Below are 20402 nucleotides of genomic sequence, written 5' to 3' on the forward strand. Positions count from 1 at the left end.
CGGAAAATTGCACTTGCCCGTTCGCACAACCACCTGGGAATTTTGACTTGCCAGAAACAGTCCTGAGCTTCGGGCAACCCAGTTACGACAAAGACTGGCATGACTTGGACACCATTCGTTAGACCCATGAAGCTTGGTAGAGAAGTGGACAACAAATAAGCACCAAATTCCATAACCGAAAGTGCAATAGTGCAGCTCATTGTCAAACGATAACTACCGTATAAGTCCTTAATATATTTTGCAAGTATTTTTCTCCGATAACTGATTGTTCTTGAACAATCTGCTGAAGCTCACTCTAACTTGGACCCAGACGTTTAGTAGGTCTGTATGACTTATACAGGTATGTTTGTAAAACAATCTATCAAACTCTTCCAAAGTTCTATCATATATTTTCTGTTAATAATTCAGAACACACAACAGGCGAAACCAGTAAGGTCTAACTAGATAAGGTGTGTACCAGTGTGTAATCAAACTAATGAAAATTGCTGATAAGCCCTGCCTTTTTCCTTCAGAAGCCTTTTCTGCTAATGCTTCAGGTAGACCAACATTTAGATTGAAAAATCGACATTCTGGCAGGAAACAAACTAGATCTTAATGTAAACTGATAACCGAATGATGCACAGAATCAATACATATCCACTGCATGGCAGGTGGATATGCAATACAAAATTCATCGATACTTTTTTTATAATCCATGAAGGTTTTAGCATCGTCAGTCCCTAGATTTGGCTGAATATTAGACGAATTTCTACCATACAATCAATTTTCCAGTTATTCAGCGAAAGTTGTGAAATCGAAGTTATGAATTCACAAAATGGATGGAAAAGGTAAATGAAAATAAAATCCTTATTAATTAGAGCAATGTTATGCATTTGTTAAATGGTATTAAAATTCTAATGTTGAAAAAGTTCCCTTTTAAAGGAAAACAGTCGTAAAAGGGCTCCATTTAAATACTTACCGAAATTCTGCTGTAGCCTGAAATGACTCTTGTTCCGTTATTGAGAAAACGCAGAGAAAACCCTCTCCACTGCGGAAATAGTTATCTCGTATAGCCGCGTAATCTTCCTGACCCGCAGTGTCCAATATGTCAATCTGCACTTCCTCCCCGTCTAAAACCACTTTTTTCCTGTAGGAGTCAGCTTTCGTTGGTTCGTAGTCTTCAACAAACTAAAAAGACAAACAATTATATCGTGAAATATTTGCTTGTGATTTTTTTTCAAAATATACGCCCCCAACGGTACTCATACCCACAAACCCATGTGACAGTCACCACCGGCATTACCTACTGAGCTAGCTCCAGCAACTTCAAATTTTATTACCTACCATATTATTGGCGCTCACTGGAGGAGGACCTTTATTAAACGCCTCTTTTAGTTAGACATAGGAGGCCGAGTGATTAATAACATTTGTTTATTTAATTGCACACAGTTTTTGTTAAAGTTTAATGATAAAAGATGACAAAAAAGCGTGTCCTATACACAGAATTATATGGCTACTTACCCATATTGAATTGACATGGACTTTGTGGACATGGACTTTGTGTATGGACACGCCTAGCAATAAAATGGTATTACACAGACAATTGCAAAAAAGATTGCTTCACTAACCCATATAAAGCTCACCCGGGAGGTGCAGTCTTTTAATTCCGAAATATCTTGTTTCTAAAATAGTAACTTCCAATTTTGAGCTCATATCTGTTTCAGATATAAGTCTGAGATAGTGTGATAGACTAAGTGACGTCGTCACCAGCGCCAGCTTTGTCAACACTTAAAAAGAGGTGAGAATGTCCATGAATAAAAAATGTTCATAGTATGTTGCCAGATAGAATACGCACATAACTTTTAATAATAGTCAACTTCTGCCCTTGGTTTGACTGGAAAAACACATGGCATAAGAACACATTTGCCCAGCAAAATGCCTGTTTACTCTTTAGTATTAAAAGCATTCATCAGTACTGACCTCCTCATACATGAACTGTAGGGTGAGAGCTGATTTTCCGACGCCACCACTGCCCACCATGATCACCTTGTGTATAACAGCCGGCTGTTGAGCCTTGCCTTTAGCCGCCATCGTGATGAATTCTGTACGATCTGGAAACATATTAACAATGTTTAAGTATAACTGAAGTGTTTAGAGTCAAGTTTCCGACGCCACCACTGCTTAGCAGACATTTTGAGAAACTTTGTGCGATCTGGATTGCTTGTGCAACAGTCAATTGTAAGCACAGCCCCCGCCAGGTCCGGGGAATAGTGGGGACTTTGTCTTACAGCCTCGCCAATCTGAGGTAAAAACCCACCTTGCGGGGGACAAACTGCCGGTAAAATCCCTGCCAAGTGCCCTCTCACCCTGGGGACATCCTAGGTAAGACCTATCATAATGTACATATTATTGTGTAACGCACGAGATCTTATTAAACTCCAAGAAAAGCTTGGCTAAAACACAGACAAATTCCGTTAAAAGAACAGATATTTCCCGGGACAAATTCCCCACTTAATCGGCCAACTGAAACGGCCCATTACCCCTGCTACCCCTGGTATAGCCCCCCGGACCTAGGGGGACGTTGTTACAATTGAATGGTGCATGACTAGAACGCGGCTGAACAGTTTTAACTACATCATTTTCAGCAGAGTTAACCTCTTTCAAAAGTTTGCAACAATCAATGTCACCTCTGATTGATCTGACGGGGTCTGTATTTACCTTGGTGAGTAGTTAAGTACTGATAAATACACTGATGCTATTTTTAAACTTACTGGAATTTACGTTTGATGCATCCCAGTATTTTTCAAATTGAAAAAAATGCACATGTTTGACATAAGCAATATTATACATTAGTAAGTTCAATCCTTTTTACACAACAATATCTACTTTATGAAAGTTTTGACTTTTTTTCCCCTTGCAATTGAATCAACTGGTGTTTAGTCCCTTTAAAAGCTTACACTCAACATAGGAATGTGAAAAACTTAATATCAAGCTAAAAGTTAGAAGAAGACCTGGCAGAAAGACTAAGTCTATCTTATCTGTCAAACTTCTTATTTTGAGCTGTGAGATAAGATTTTCTCTATATCTATAAACTATAAAACAAAATGTGGCAATATAAAAATATCTATCTTATTTGTGGAAAACTTCTCCAAATTTTTGAATTCTAACTTGATCCAAGATTATCAATGAAAATCAAAGTCATTAGGAAACATAAGTGATTTTCTATTTCTGATATGCCCATAATCCCCTCCATTACCTTTGCTTCGGCAAGAGAAATATTCCCTGACACAATGTATTGGTGACAAGGAGCAGATGGTGTCTGTTTTAGTTTCACTGTCATCCATTATTCAACGTATGCAATGTTCTGTTTGGATGTTATCATCAAGATTTTAAGTGCAATTAATTGCAATGTATTATTGTTTTCAGCAGATATAATTGAATGTGTCACATCCCAGAGTAGTGCCAGTGAAAAAATTACTTATATTATTTATGAAAGACATCACAGAACTTATTTTCCATTTTTTTTTTTTTTTTTCTTTGTTAAAATTAATTTTAGCAATTTTAATGTAACCCACTCATACTTTACCAGGCTTGGCCTACTATCAGAAAATGCTAATCATGCATTCGTTTCGTATGCAAACAAAAGACAAATTTAGCACACTATTTAGTATTAACACTTCATAAATTATCTAGATATCAACTGCTTCACTCATTTATCATTCCAAAGCCTACACATGACATCCAAGAACTACAATCAAAATCCACATGTGCTTTTCAACATTACTAAATCCCTTCTATAGAAACAAGCATCGTCACAGACGCATGAATCATGTCGGCAATGACGCCAGGCTTTAAAATCCCCGACTCCAAAGAGTGAGTCCAGACACAGCTTCAATCAATACCATATATGCAGACCTGATGCGCAAGCTATTTTACATGGTTCAGACAGTAGCATCATGCAATGAAATGCAATCGAAACTTACATTTTAATTTATAAGGGTTGGAAATGTCAGGCCAGAAGTTTTTTGAATGAAATTAGATTGTGGACAGTGTTTTCTGGAGACAATACAACTTGATTATTTTCTATTTTTCTTCATTCTATATTATAATTTTATTAAACAGGCTTCTTGAACAATATTTCTCCCTAGAAATGGGCTAAAAAATCAAAAATTAAGACCTTGGAAGAACATCCCATTCAAGTGTTTCTTCCTTCTCTTTGCAAAGGGGGCGGGGCTTTTTTCCATCCCAGTATGAAGGGGCAGGGCTTTTTTTCATCTCTTTGCAAGGGGGCTGGGCTTTTTTACATCCCTTTGCATAGGTGGCGGGGCTTTTTTCCATCCCTGTGGGAAGAGGGTGGGTTTTTTCCATCTCTTTGGGAAGGGGGCAGGGCTTTTTTCAATCTCTTTGCGAAGGGGGCGGGGCTTTTTTCCACCCCTTTATGAAGGGGCGGGGCTCATCTCTTTGTGAAGGGGCAGGGCTTTTTTTCATGCCTCTGGGAAGGAGGGCGGGGCTTTTTTCTATCCCTTTGAAAAGAAAGTCAAGGCTTTTTTCCATTCCTTTGGCTATTCTGATTGGAAAAAGTGTGTAATTTTGTCTGTAAGTGGAAATTTCAATCTTGCCTAGAAATGGACAAGAATGCTTTACGAATAAAGGCTTTAGGCTGGAATATTTCCTAAAATTTCACTCGCTATTTTGAATCACCAATAATTAAGTCTAGGGTCATGATTAATAATTGTGTAAAATGCCGTCTATTTTACATTGAAATACAAACAGAGGAAATATATCAATGATTCAATGTTTATTATTAACAAGTCAAAACAATATTCATTTGGTGTTTACACACACATATATAAATAAATCCCTGGTAAGATCTTTATTCATCATACAATTACATAAGGATAAAAACGAAAGAATTATTTCTTACTTTTCAGTAGCAAAGTTCCACCCCAGGGTCATAAAAACAATCTCCAACACCACAGTTCATGAATTATTAAACTCCGCAGTAAACGAGCAATGCGGTGGAACTTGGAGGTAAAAGTGCGTACAGGCAGTATACATGCAGTATATATACCAATTTCTAGAGAGTAATATACTTCCAAACTTCCTTTAACGGAAGCCCTACCTTCATGATGAGTTACTTTCATACTTTTATGACGTAATAATTAACAATGCAATGACACTAGAATATGAAGAATGCGGAACCCAAATGCTTTGTATCACAAATATAGAAATTATGACAAAAAGTTTTCTCACTTACACAGAACTCAACACCTTCCTTACTCCAAACCAGTTGCGTTGTCAACACAATACGAGTATGAGGTAACAATGATGTTATCTTACAGGGCTTCCATTAAGAATCTGAAACTGGAAGTATGCACTTCCTGTCCATCAATATTGAGAAAGTTTTTCACTGTAATTTGGAAGTTTAAGTTTACAATAATTTTTTCCACTATTTTTAAACTAGTATGTTAAAAATCAAATAATTTGCAGCTATATCTTACCAAATTTACAGATTTATGTTATAATAACTCATTTTTATTCAAGTCTGATTTAATTGTGACCATAAAAGTAATATTGACACCAGGTTTTGATATTTCAAGTTTTCTTCAAAATTATAGAAGTTTTTGTTGTTTCGAGGAATTAATTTTGGAAGTTTTAAACCATTTCTAGGGAGTAATATATTTCCAAACTTCCTTTAAAGGAAGCCCTGTTGATAACAGGAAATCAACAGGCAATTTACGATGCTCATGAAGGGTAATGTTAAACCTATGACTATGAGTTTTAAAGGTAAATTAATAGTCAAACAAAATATAAATGAACTTTTATGGAATATATTCTTGCTTTTTAACAATCTTGACAAACGTTTTATATTAAACACTGTTTAATTTCATATTAATTATAAATAATAGAAATCCTTGAATCTTCACACAAGAACAACAAACAATATTTCACACGACAGTGAGTTACAGCCTCAGTGAATGGTGTTCACAACTTCTTTTAATAAACACTACAGTTACTGCCTGGATGGTGTTCACATCATTGAATATTTACAAACATCATACATTATACGCTTCCTGAATGAAGTGTTGAATAATAATTAAAACTAATAACCTGGCCCCAATTTCTCGAAACTTCTTAAGTTGAACAGGCTTAAGTAGCTTATTTCATTATGCCAAAATAATAAATAAAATTTGATTCTGATAAATGAAAAAAGGATAATGGCAATTATCATAAAGATTATTCCTATTCAAAGTCAAAAATCTTAAAGAAGTAAATATAACACCAATTATAGAAAAACAAAAATAGTAAGCTTAGCTTAAACCTGTTATAAGAGACTTAAGAAGTTTCGAGAAATTGGGGCCTGAGGTCAAAGAAAGACCCATTAACTATTGACCTTGTAAGGATTTTCTTACTGCTGCTATTTAATATTAAGTTGTAAATTTAAAGGTTGTTTAATCATTGCAATAATGCAAAACTAGGGCAGTGTTAAATCATGAACAAATTTCATTTCACAAAACTTCTTGTTTACAAAGTTAAATAACAAAAAAAAAACCACAAACTGATTACAGAAACTATCTGTTGATGATATTTAAATGAATAACAAAACATGAAATAAATATTACAAGTATCTTCCATGGCCAAGAGTGTGAGATAGGTTCATTCCAACCCGAGCATAGGGTGTTTTGCGGAAACGCGGTTTACAGAGTTTCCACAAAACATCCTGCACGACCGCGTTTCCGCAAAACACCCTGCGCGAGGGTCGGGATGAACCTATCTTACACGAGTGGCTACGGTAGATGCTTTTTCTCCCACCTCAGTTAAACAAAATTAAGTAAAAATGTATTTTTTGGCTGGAACTCTTTTGTGCTTAGTGGAAATAATTGCGTATGGATATGCGATAATTTGTGGTTGTCATGGATATGCATGCACACAGTGATTCAGATTATGCTAATAGTCAAATCGGTCTTTAAATAGTTCTATGTAGAGTAAAGCATTATTTCTTGAAAGGTGCGTAAAAACTGTTTTATGGTGACATCTGAAGCGAGAAATAATTAATAAGCCGTTCTAAATTTTGCCACAAGACAACATTTCCATGATGCTACAGATGACAGTCTTCAACAGGGGAGGTAATTACAATGTGGTGAACATTAAAAAGGAGTTCCATACGGGCATTTTATCTTCGCCCGTGGGCAAGATAAGAATTTTTAACATAGTTAAATTATTGGATCTACTTATCTGAGGTTGGAGAAAAAATCTGTTATCAATTTGTGGTGTTTTTCAATACATGTTGAATTTGAAGGATATAAGTTTTTAACACACAGATGGAGTGTTTCCTTTTCAAAAACTGCATAAGATTAGTTGACCTGCCATAATGTGTAAACAACAGGTCATTTTGTGGCATGCATGTTTAATATGCGGATCAAATCAAATTTGGGGTCTGTATCAAATCGAATCAGCAAGTTTAAAACTGTTTTTTTGATGCATCAGAGCGAATGTTGCACTGCTAATATCGTTGTTGTCCAATCAAATGTCTCTTAATAAAAACCAACACTATCAATTGTGTGAATTATCAATGACTGGATATAGAAACGATCTTTCCCCAACAATTCTTTGCTCAATATTGGGTTAAATATTGAGAATGGAGGGAATAAAAAGGTTTAGGATATCCAATAGTTTTTAAGATGCAATATAGAGCAGCGCATTTGTTAGAATAAAAATAAAGTGTAATAAACATATTTACACATTAAACGTGTATAGAAACACATGTTTTTAATTTACCTGGCAGCTGATAGGCTGAAAACATTAGGCGATAGGTTGTGGGACACTTTTTGGGTGAAGCATACTGCTGCAGAAGCAAAACTGGCTTTTTAGGAGCTCTTTTAAAGGCGCTGTACTCCGTATGATAAAATAGTGGAAAAAAAAGAAAATGGTTGAAAACTGACATAAACTTGGCATCGATGTGTACAATGCATTGAAACATACTAACTGAAGTACCACATAGTTTACAATTTATTTAAGTTAAGCAGTTATATCGTATTTTTCCATTAAAAAATATTACTGGGTATGTCTACCAGTTATTCATTCCTTATGCGTGATTGGCTAGTCGGTGTTATCACGTGATATTACCGAGGTAGGTGTATAGCTTAATTACTGTGAAATCATTAATGTTCGTGGGCATGAATTTCGTGGTTTGCCAAAAAAAAACAATTTCGTGGGTACTTGAATTTGTGGATTTTCATTTTTGAAAAAAAATAAAAAAATCGAAGATGCGATCGTCCTAGATCGTCTGCATAATATCCACGCGCTGGCCCGTGATTTCCGTCTCTATGTCACTCGGTTTATGACACTCCCTAATGTGGTACGACATGCCAATTAGTGCATATACCCATGTCACTTATCGATTTAACTGGGAATAAAGGTAATAAAAGAAGATGTACCCTGATCATAAATACAGATAGGGGAAGCCATTGAATGCCAATTAAGAATTTTGCAAACTGTGAAAACACCGAAAAGGTGCGTATATTGTCACGCTCGGTGCGTAGTAACCTTCAATATACTAGTAATCGATTAATTATTATATTAAATAAAAAAATCGAGTATGGACACTCATCACGCACATCTTGTAAACTTGGAGATTTTCATTAACAGCACACATTTAAACGCGTGCTTATAACTGTCATTTGCTGCATAAAACACATTTAATTGATTTGGTTCATTATTTGTTAAAGGCAGTTATAATATAAAGTGAGACAGGTTTTAACACTGTATACTGCGACCTCTGTAAAGAATATACTAGAGTATGTACGTTTGTTAACAAGGCAATTGAAAAAGTGAATAAAGGGTTTATATTTCGTGGGATCTTGAATTCGTGGATCACCCAACCCACGAAAACCACGAACATTAATGCCCCACGAACATTAATGATTTCACAGTATGTCACCCAATTAGAATACGCTGTCATCAGGGCTCTCACTAGGCTGAAATATTTGGGAGAAGTGACTTCTCCCTTCAGTCAATTTAGGGAGAAGTGGGGAGACTTTAGGGAGAAGTGATACTTTTCATAACAGCTGATACAAAAACTATGCCATACCACACACCTAAGTTTATATTCACATTCAAATTAATTGCTATAACTATATAAAATGTTCACAAATAATGTATCATTTTTGGCTCAGCAAAAGTGTATTTGTCAATGTCACATAGCATCTAAAATGAATCAAAAACCAAGACAGCTAAGGATTTGAAACAATCAAAATGACCTTATAAATGAACTGTCAATATAGTAGGGGGACGAATCTTATTTTGGTACGTTCGGGATGGGTACGAATGTCACATTCAGCTATGTTTATATACTTGTCTCTGGCTAAATAATTTTCAATATGCTGACATTTAAGAACCAAATGACATTTAAATCACTGTTCTTGATGAAAATTTTACCAATACATAATGGGAGGTTGAGAAATTTACTTGGAAAATTGTTTTGACAAAATGGCGATCTTACCGATTTTTTAATGTCATAAACAGGAGAAAAATACTGTAAGTAAGCACTACATAAAGCAAAAAAAGAAGACATTTTTGTGTTTACCAATAATTTTTTATCATTTCATTTTATCATGAACATTTCACTAAAACCAATCAAATATTTGTTGATACGTCATGTTATTGATTTTCTTAGTGCTGCCCTGCCGATGGCCCGAGATGGCTATGACCGTCTGCTTCAAAAACAACAATGTTTAAAATGTCTTGCATTGTTTGTTCAATACATATATCAATAACTTTTTAACTTCTTTAATGCTTGACAAGATTTTTCAAAATTCATTTTGGTAATTAGGAGATTAATTGCGGTGTTTTGATTAATGTGAGAGTGGTCAAATACTCGCTGATTGGCAGATTTACAATGTGCTAATTTTTTCGGCGAAGTCAATGTCGCTTTGATGATACAAATGGACGAAGTCTGGGAAGTCGCCCCCTCGCGAGAGCCCTGTGTCATAGCTCAGTAGATACGACGCTGGACTGCAATTTTGGCGACACGGGTTTGAACCCGGTCTCCGACACATTTTTTTTTACATTTTGGTGCTTTTTTACAATTATGATATCCAAGCGTAAAACATTCTAATAGATAATTGTCCTGAGATTTGTCACAGAAAAAAACTTCTTTTGGTGCCAATCTGGTGTACGGTCCCTTTAAGGGCTAGTGACTTCAAATTTGAACCAAACTTAAATATCGATTCTAACAACCATAAGCAACAAGATAACTTTTTTAATCTGCGAAAGCAAAAAATCGAAGTTTACTGGCAAATTGAAGTACAAACATGCATGTACTTTACCCAGGGATAATTTTAGTAAGCGATTTCCGCGATTTCTCACATAAAAATCGCTCAAATCGCATCCAAATCATATAAATGCGAGATATTCTCGCGCTTGATCGCAGTTTGTGTAATTTGTGTTTTTTCCCTTTTGTTGTTTTACAAAATAAAGCATCGTAATCGGTGATGGCTTTTTGTTTATATTAATTGAATTACGGACGAATTGCCTCCCCTACATTGAACGCATTTGTGTTATCGAATGTTTTAATCAATATCGACCACGCACTTGTTTTCAAGCGTTTTTGCGACCCGGGATAATTTTGTTTACACGGGTTACCACTGCCATGGACCTATAAACCATGGATTGGCAACTGCCCGATATTGGTGAAACGATGGCAAACTTGGCAAATATCGAAAAATTCCGGCGAATATCCGATCGGTGATTAACGGCGATCTTCGGTTATTTCCGCCAGCTCTGCTGATAATTAATTTTTAACACCGATCGACATGTCCCATGTAATATATTTGTAGTTTGTCGTTATTGTATTTTCTCTAATTATCAAAGTATTAATCAGGACCTAATATGCTCCTGATTAAGTTTATATTTAGTTTTAATTAATGTTTTACTACATGTATATTCGGCCGATGTCGGAAGTCTCGAAAATGACCACACGGTAAGTTCTCGGAATGAAATCTTGCTGCACGCGTGAGTTTGAGCTAATCGCATTAACACAGACGAGAGTTGCCAATCCATGGTTTATAGGTCCATGCCACTGTATTTTAAAGGCGTCTACAATATCGGAAGCGTCAAAATATCAAATCAGAAAACGTTGTTTGCATTCCTTGAAAAAAGTCTCTGGACCAAAATAAAATACCAGCTTCAGATGAAACAAAAATGGAAAGCCTTCATCTCCCTTCATCTCCCCCCTATCAGCTAAAATGGCTAAATCCTATTTTTTGCTCAAGTATGATGAGTATGAATGTTCATGATGTCGGAACTGTTAACAAGTGTTTTCTTCTAGTCAAACAAATGTATATATCATATCTATATATTGTAAATTTGTAAATATACCGTATTGATATTTATGAATAAAGTTACTGTCATGCATTAATTTTTCACTGCGTTATCCATGTATTATAAAAATCTCACTGAAATTAAAATTCTCTCACCAATTTTGGACAAATGGGAACAATTCTCTCATTGAAAATCTTACATAGAATTATCCCTGTTTACCCTATACTAAGGCTTTATGTAAACGCAGACCTTAATTGATTAAACACACAGGACAGGGCTAACTTTCCTTTGCAAAATACGAAATACAATGTTCATCAGGGTTAATCACTCCATAAGAGTTGAAGTTCTTCTACGTCTGTTAAGTGATTTGGTCAAAACTGCTGTTATTACAACCAATTTGGGTATTGAATAAAATTTAAGTTTTAGTTAACGTCAAAACAGAGTTCATTTTAACCTTGAGAAAACCGGTAATGTTAGACAAAAAATGGCAAAATCTCCGTCAAACAGTGGAAAAGGAAATAAAAAACGCTCATGAGAATAAGTGAACAATTTAATCGTTGATATCAAAGTGATACAAAACCTTTTGGAAATACATTAACGGACAACATAAAAATCAGTCATACCACCATTAATATCTAAAGATAAGAGAACTGACTGACATTGAAAAGCGCAGACGATTATGTTTGCTATGGAGAAATATTATCAATAGATGATTGTTACAAACTACAAAAGGATATTAATATTAAAAACTAGGTGAGTGGGCCACACAGTTGGGTATGAGATTCAACAGGTCAAGTGAAACATTATGACTCCATAAAGTTAAATAATCAATACCAATACCACTCAACAGTGTATCATTACAACAATTTAATATTAAAAAAAAGCAACAATGTTTTCTGTGTCATAACAATTCGTTTTCTAAGGCCATAATATTCATAAACATTGAAAACGTAATGAGGAAGTCTGATACGATGTCTGCACAAAATATCTTGCAGACGTTCCCATCGTCATCTGTATCAAAGAACTGAAGAAAGATGTGTCACCTAGTCTAAAATAATAGACGTGTTATACAGGATTTTCCTATCCCTTACGTCTAAACGGGTTTGTGCAAAAACCGGGGGTGTTTGAAAAATATTGAAGTTGTATTAAGTGAAGTATTTTATGGTTGAAATTGATCATAAAGGTTTATATTCATATTTTAACACGTAAGTGAAAAGTTATTTTGCACATAACAAGCATTTAATGCATTAAAACACATTATTTACCTTTCCAATAAAACGAAAGTTGACCGACACAGACCACAATTATGCCAAGCGGAACAACTCAACCCAATCGTAATAACTCGGCCTGAAGCCTTGCATGTGCCCTTCATGTATATATCGTTCTGTTTTGACAGAATGAAATGAAGAAAATCCGTCAAACTCATAATTATTGGTTGGATATTTATTTTTTGTGTAAGGAACTAATATAAAATAACATTATCTGGTAATATTTCTTGTTTTTATGATATTTTATAGACGCAATATTCTTTAACCCGGAATCCCGATAGGAATAACTACCCACTTTTGGTACAAAACAATTTGTACGTGAAGGATTTGCCATTTCAAAGATCGTAAAAAAAATCTGTCAACGTACAATTATTCTGACCAATGTGTCACCCTACTTCAATCAAGATCAAGTATATAAAAATATATTTTTAGTTTTTTTAATTTCATTTGTTTCCCAACTAAAAAGAAAAGTGTAACAAAACAAGACAAATATTATACAATACACAATCAAAAATCTGGTCAGATTTTACTTTAACAAATCGACATGCTATGTGAGACTTTTGTGCGGTTGTTCTGAGCTAAATTTACTCCAAATTAAACATTGAATTGAATTAAAAAAATAAAGATATCGTAAGAATTCAGAAACTCATTGGAGATTCTCAGCAATGACTCTTACACGTAGCTCTCAAAATCAGAGTGACAACTAGGGAGATATACGAAAAACATGACATACAAAATGATCCCTATAAAACAATCGTATAATTACCTGTATAAAACAAATAAATCCACTAAAAATAATGTCAGAAATACTCAAATGAAACCCGGAAGTAGGACTGAATTCTGGGTATTTGGGGGCGTAAACACTAATGATCATAACATTATTCGCTCAAAGATCATAATGTTTATAAACTGTTGTCTGCAGCTTGAACTCTTAGAAAGGAGGTTAAAAACGACGTTCATGGCTGCTTACAGTGTTGACAATGTTGCGGAAAATCAACTCCAACATTCAGGCATATGAAGATTTCAATACTTTGATTCAAGCATGCTTGCTTTTGCCAATGTTTTAGCCAAACATATGGTGATTTCACTGAAAGATTAGTTCTGGGCGATGAAAAATAGCCTCTACAGTGGTTGAAGAATGTCAAGCTCAATGTTTGAGCTCACCATTTATAATTATTTTGTTGTGACAGACTGTGTCGCGTAACGCCAACGCTCACTTAACTTTCGTGATAGTTCGTTCAGGAACCAACCAACAACTGTTCCAGTGTTCTAAGTCTTTATTGTTCACCGTTCTTTCTAAGTATAATAATCAGTATATAATAAAGTATCATACGGGCCATATGTCCAGTCCACGCCCAATACCTAAATCTAACTAAAATGAGTAACATGCGTTCATATATACTGCTGATCTCGTCCAGTTTGTGACAGGTATGCATATCTAATATCTTGTTATAGACGAAAGGATGTATTCTATAGTCATGAACTGTCACGCTAATTGGTCTAATAGCCAGCGGCTATCACGAACTGTCAGCATCTAAGTGTATCTACATTTGATCACCATGATGGAGTATTTACTTTTTGATACAAATAAATTTTGAATTCTATTATTGATTTTTGGTTATTACTTTAAAGTGTTTCATACGTAACTTTTATGTTACGTAACACTTTAAAGTTGATACGTAACGACGGTTACGTGACAACTGTCATTGAGTGATGTTAAAAAGGACTAATGCTTTAGATAACCATATACGTTTTAACAGCATTTAAAAGCCCAAATTTATGATAACTGCCACTTGGAAGAAAATTATTATCACTTAATTGTGATGAGAGTGGGTTTGTTTGCTTGTCTGTATGGGAAGTGTTTTAAAGTACTATGGGAAGGATCTATGCATTATTTGATCAGTCATTTGTAACCACGGTCCCCCCAGGTCTGGGGATAGTCGGAAAATTGGCCGTGTTTTAACTTTTAAGGTAGCTCCGCAGTGCCAAGTGAATGTGTTATGCACCAGTCAGTTGTATCCACAGCCCCACCAGGTCAGGTGGTATACTGGAAATGGGTCGTGTTTTTACTTCTATGTGGCCCCGCAGTGCCGGAGGAATGCAGTGGTTTTGTCTGCGCCATAAAAGGTGGAATTTGGCCTATCCTAGGGTCCCAGGGGCGTGGGCATTTGGCGGGGATTTCACTGAAGTTAATGATAAAGATAGTTTATATTGAAAGCAACATTATATAATCAACATGTTTATACAAAATATGTATATACATCGAAAAAACTTACTCCCGTAATAATATAAAGGTAAAGGATTTTGTTGGTTAAAAGTTTTAAATAAACAAATGTAAATGTTACAGATGGGGTCAAGTGCAAACATGCTGATTGATTTTAATTTTATTATTAGTCCTCAAATATCGGCAAATGGTAAATGCAGTGCCAGGGTGAATGCCGTGGTTTTGTCTTCGCGCTAAACATAGTGGCGAATGGGCCTTTAACCTAGTGTCCCCAGGGTTCAGGGCATTTGGCGGGGATTTTACATCAGTTCATCCCCACAGGGCGGGAATTTGCACCCAGGGTTGGCTGGAGCGAAAGTCAGTCCCCGCTATTCCCCGGACCTGGGGGGCGGCGTGGTTACAATTGACTGATGCATAACATACACTGAGAGTGTGAAGAAACACCTAAAGGAGAATGTCAGGACACTGGCATAAGTGTGGCCAACAAAAGTTTTTTCTGAACAGCAGAAACATTCGAAACCACCTTCTAAGGGCTAGAAAGAACATGGACCAGTCGCCTAATGATCTGGAGAATGTAGAAACATATGCTAGAAAGAAACTGGAAATGAAATTTGTCAAACAAAGGACAATATATCAATAATAACAAATTTACAAAGAAAATGATAGAATGGAAGGTATAAATAAAAGGTTACAGCTTTGACAGGAATTTTATGTTGATGTCGGTAGTAATCATGTTGGCAGTGAAAATTAGTTTTCCTACCAATTATGTAATGTACTATCTGCATTGATGATTCACCAGACAAGAAACTGTGAAGCTCGATGAAGTGGATGAAGAGGAAAATAACAACAAAGGAATGGAATTAAAGAATATAATTCAAATAGAAGTATTTACACTAGCTTCGTTGTTCAGATGTCCTTGCTACCTTACATGTATGGTATCGTAATCACATATTGTAAGAGGTAAAATGTATTATTAGCCGGATATTTTCCCAACTTCACTCATATGAGGAGCAGGCTCAACAACATTTCTTTGTATACCTTCTATTCATGTTTCAAATTATTGCTTCAACTGTTTGTGATTGTATACTGTTCCCCACATTTAGAATAAGAAAAAACAAATTTTGAATTTTATAGAAAACAATTTTGGGTAACAGTTTTTTCTATGATCTTCTTTTCATTTGTAATTGATAATGATACATTGGTATGCTTGATTATGCTTCATATCATTTGATACTTTTCAGAAATATTCTGTTTTATAATGATTTGTTTTAAAACCAACATACATACATAATATTGTATTTTCAGATAAATGTTTAACTACTGAGAAATAGCAGCCATCATTTCATTTCACATACATGATACATATTTCTCTTGAATTGTTATTTTTTTGTTTAATAAAGTTAAAATTTCAGAAGCATCAGAAATTCATGTTTCTGATACAAACATAGCAAATGAAGTATCTGCTACATAAGTATGGAAATAAAGTGACCCGGATGGACATTTAACTGGACTATAAAAAAATCTCTAGTTTAAATCCAGATTCTGTTAATATTTCCATTGTCTTTATTTTTCAGAGGTTTTAATCCATACTGACATAGCAATTCAAATTAAAAAGATAAATGTAATAATTGATACTTTTATTGGAACATATTTTTACATATATATATAAATCATTCTTCAGGTTTATTGATTTTCTTTAGGAATTAAATCATGCAAAAAGAGTCTTTTTTTATTTCAAAGTATTTCACACAAATAATCAAGTGTTTCTAATGTTCTTTCAGGAGGAGCTATAGCCATGCCCTGGAAGTCCTGATGCTTTCTGGTATCCTGAAACACAAATAAAAGAAGATATAAAGAAAAATACTACAAATTTCCATTAGTTTGGCAGTTTTGGTCCATCCATGTATACTTAAGTATATACTGTCCATTTTGGTTGTTTTTGCATTGCGACATGTAAAATAAAATCTCAATGAGATTTATGTCTAATTTGTTAATGAAAATGTTCTTGAAAAGCACTGTAATTTCTCTATCAAAAAACATTTTTGCTAATTTTTGTTCAAAACTAAATTTTTAATATATATATATGCGAATCATGATGTACAATACCTGACTGAAACTATTTTCTGTAATTCAGAAAGTCAACGTCTGCAACTTGCCAATGTGCTCTTATCTGACAATATCATCCGTGAGTTGGAACAAACATTCTGTAAATATAGAGCAGAACATGACTGGCATGTGGCTATATTCCATGCTTGGAAGATAACAACTTTTGTAACTGATCACTTCAAGGTTATTATGCTCATTTATTTTTTGACTGACACTCTTTAAAATGCAAACATTTCTTTCACAAATACATGGATGAATAGTATAAACCTTTGGCCATACTGTAGACGAATGAGCCATTACAGAATGCGATAAGGGCCCTGAATGATTACACATTAATGACTAAGGAAGCACTCAAAAGACATGTCAAAAGTCAAATGAAATGTCAATAATTATTAAAGCTAGTAATATTAATTTTGATAATAGAATCTTTATGGAACATAAATAAAGAAAAAGTTAATGATGCATTAAGGTATAATCAAACAATCAGGTCTTTTTAAAAAGCCAATTGCAATGCTTTAAGGATGAGAGCCATGGTTGCTATAGAAACATGAGAATAGTTAAAGTATTAAATCTTCAAAAATTGTAACAATTATCTCCAACGCCCAAAGTTGCACAATGTCACTTGCACATCTGCATACTATTTTTTCAAACAGCAACCTAGCAGCCATTTAACATACCTGAGTAAACTAGTTTCTGCACTGCTGAGTCTCCAACTATTTCCCAATACTCAGAACATGACATTGTTGGTGACATCATGAAGTATGATATTGTATAACATCTAGCCATTTCTCATTACTAGGAACTGTACAATCTGTAATAAAATCAAGTAAATCAAATATTGCACTTAAATATATCACCATTCAGAACATAAAAGTAAGAAAAATACAGAAAAATAGTATTATTGACCGGCTAATGATCATCACTCAGAACGTAAAATTCATAAATAACAAAAAAAATTTATTAATGACTGTCTTTTGTTTATAACTCAGAACGTAAAAGTAAAAAACGACTAAAAATAGTAATATCGACTGGCTAATGATCATCACTCAGAACGTAAAAGTCAAAAACGACAAAAAATAGTAATATCGACTGGCTAATGATCATCACTCAGAACGTAAAAGTCAAAAATGACAAAAAATAGTAATATCGACAGGCCAATGATCATCACTCAGAACGAAAAAGTCACGAACGACAGAAAAATAGCATTATTGACTGGCTTATGATCATCACTCAGAACGAAAAAGTCACAAACGACAGAAAAAAAATAGAATTATTGACCGGCTAATGATCATCACTCAGAACGAAAAAGTCACAAACGACAGAAAAATATCATTATTGACCGGCTAATGATCATCATTCAGAACGAAAAAGTCACAAACGACAGAAAAATAGAATTATTGACCAGCTAATGATCATCACTCAGAACGAAAAAGCCGCTAACAACAAAAAATAGAATTATTGACCGGCTAATGATCATCACTCAGAACGAAAAAGTCACAAACGACAGAAAAATAGAATTATTGACCGGCTAATAATCATCACTCAGAACGAAAAAGTCACAAACGACAGAAAAATAGAGTTACTGACCGGCTAATGATCATCACTCAGAACGAAAAAGTCACAAAGACAGAAAAATAGCATTATTGACCAGCTAATGATCATCACTCAGAACGAAAAAGCCGCTAACAACAAAAAATAGAATTATTGACCGGCTAATGATCATCACTCAGAACGAAAAAGTCACAAACGACAGAAAAATAGAATTATTGACCGGCTAATGATCATCACTCAGAACGAAAAAGTCACAAACGACAGAAAAATAGAGTTACTGACCGGCTAATGATCATCACTCAGAACGAAAAAGTCACAAAGACAGAAAAATAGCATTATTGACCAGCTAATGATCATCACTCAGAACGAAAAAGTCACAAACGACAGAAAAATAGAATTATTGACCGGCTAATGATCATCACTCAGAACGAAAAAGTCACAAACGACAGAAAAATAGAATTATTGACCGGCTAATGATCATCACTCAGAACGAAAAAGTCACAAATGACAGAAAAATAGCATTATTGACCGGCTAATGATCATCATTCAGAACGAAAAATTCACAAACGACAGAAAAATATCATTATTGACCAGCTAATGATCATCATTCAGAACGAAAAAGTCACAAACGACAGAAAAATAGAATTATTGACCCGCTAATGATCATCACTCAGAACGAAAAAGCCGCTAACAACAAAAAATAGAATTATTCACCGGCTAATGATCATCACTCAGAAAGAAAAAGTCACAAACAACAGAAAAATAGAGTTATTGACCGGCTATTGATCATCACTCAGAATGAAAAAGTCACAAATGACAGAAAAATAGCATTATTGACCGGCTTATGATCATCATTCAGAACGAAAAAGTCACAAACAACAGAAAAATAGAATTATTGACTGGCTAATGATCATCACTCAGAACGAAAAAGTCACAAACGACAGAAAAATAGCATTATTGACTGGCTTATGATCATAACTCAGAACGAAAAAGTCACTAACGACAGAAAAATATAATTATTGACCGGCTAATGATCATCACTCAGAACGAAAAAGTCAAAAACGACAAAAATAGTAATATAGACCGGCTTTTGATCATCACTCAGAACGTAAAGAAGGAAAAGACAGAAAAATAGTAATATTGACCGGCTATTGATCATCACTCAGAACATAAACGAAGGAAAAGACAGAAAAATAGTAATATTAACAGGCTATTGAACATCGCTCAGAACGTAAAAGTCAAAAACGATAAAAAATAAGTTTCAAATTGACTTTTGATCATCACCCAGAACTTGAAAGTAGCTACAGTATTTACTTTAAAAGTATAGTCATCTCCAATACTTAGCAATAACGTTGCTGTCAAGCTTAAAAACAGAATACGTAATCCAGTTACTCAGTTTCTTATTTGTTCAACTCACCTGATACATTAAAGATGTTCTTGCACATCCAAGAAATGAAAAGAAACATTTAACGTACATGTTTATGGTGGCAGACAACAATTTTAATTGCATTTCCATCTGTATGATCTTGGGTTGTGTCAATTCGGTATTGGTATGATCTTTAGCGCTTACCATTTGGGGGTGGGTTGAAAAATAACTAAAAGGTAACTCCCGTATAAATCCCGTATTTTCCTGAATCGATTTAAATTATTTTCCACCACTACTGAAAAAGAGTATCGAACAATCACTCTCATTCATCAGAGGTTTGGTAATGATAGTTCTGAAGTACATGTATGTTGTTCGCATAGCATTATCCCTCTGGTATTTCCTGTATAGAATAATATTCGATTCAGAATACTTTTAAAAAAGAAGTGAAATCACATCTCATTGTTGGTATGAAATGTGCAGAAATGGAAGATTTCCTATTTTATTAATTGTTATTAATTTAATCTTGCATATCAGTTCAAAGATTTTTGTCATATTATGCTAAAGTGTCATATGGTTTTAACGGTCG

At 34.6% G+C, this 20402-nt stretch overlaps 1 protein-coding gene and 1 long non-coding RNA gene across 4 annotated transcripts in view; both read right to left on the reverse strand.

The window, feature by feature from the left end:
* LOC128229157 (ras-related protein Ral-A-like) overlaps positions 1-13424 on the reverse strand; it is a 37429-nt gene extending 24005 nt beyond the window's left edge. For 2 of the 3 annotated variants that reach the window (XM_052940896.1, XM_052940880.1), the window contains exons 1-3: positions 13336-13424; positions 1960-2090; positions 959-1167 (exon numbers count right to left, since the gene is read on the reverse strand). In XM_052940896.1, the coding sequence (XP_052796856.1) occupies positions 959-1167; positions 1960-2070 (320 nt within the window). In that variant the 5' untranslated portion in view covers positions 2071-2090; positions 13336-13424. Of the gene's footprint in view, positions 1-958; positions 1168-1959; positions 2091-4903; positions 5031-13335 lie in introns of those variants that run through there. The other variant, XM_052940888.1, reaches the window with a different exon arrangement.
* Positions 13425-16415: 2991 nt separating this feature from the next.
* On the reverse strand, positions 16416-19891 carry LOC128239361 (uncharacterized). The gene is made up of 4 exons (XR_008261867.1): positions 19868-19891; positions 17577-17710; positions 16900-16997; positions 16416-16620 (listed from the first exon to the last, which is right to left on the reverse strand). It is a non-coding gene; the product is annotated as an uncharacterized LOC128239361 (long non-coding RNA).
* Between the last annotated feature and the right edge of the window lie 511 nt (positions 19892-20402).

This window comes from Mya arenaria, chromosome 1, assembly GCF_026914265.1.
Source record: "Mya arenaria isolate MELC-2E11 chromosome 1, ASM2691426v1".
Classification (NCBI taxonomy): Eukaryota; Metazoa; Mollusca; class Bivalvia; order Myida; family Myidae; genus Mya; species Mya arenaria.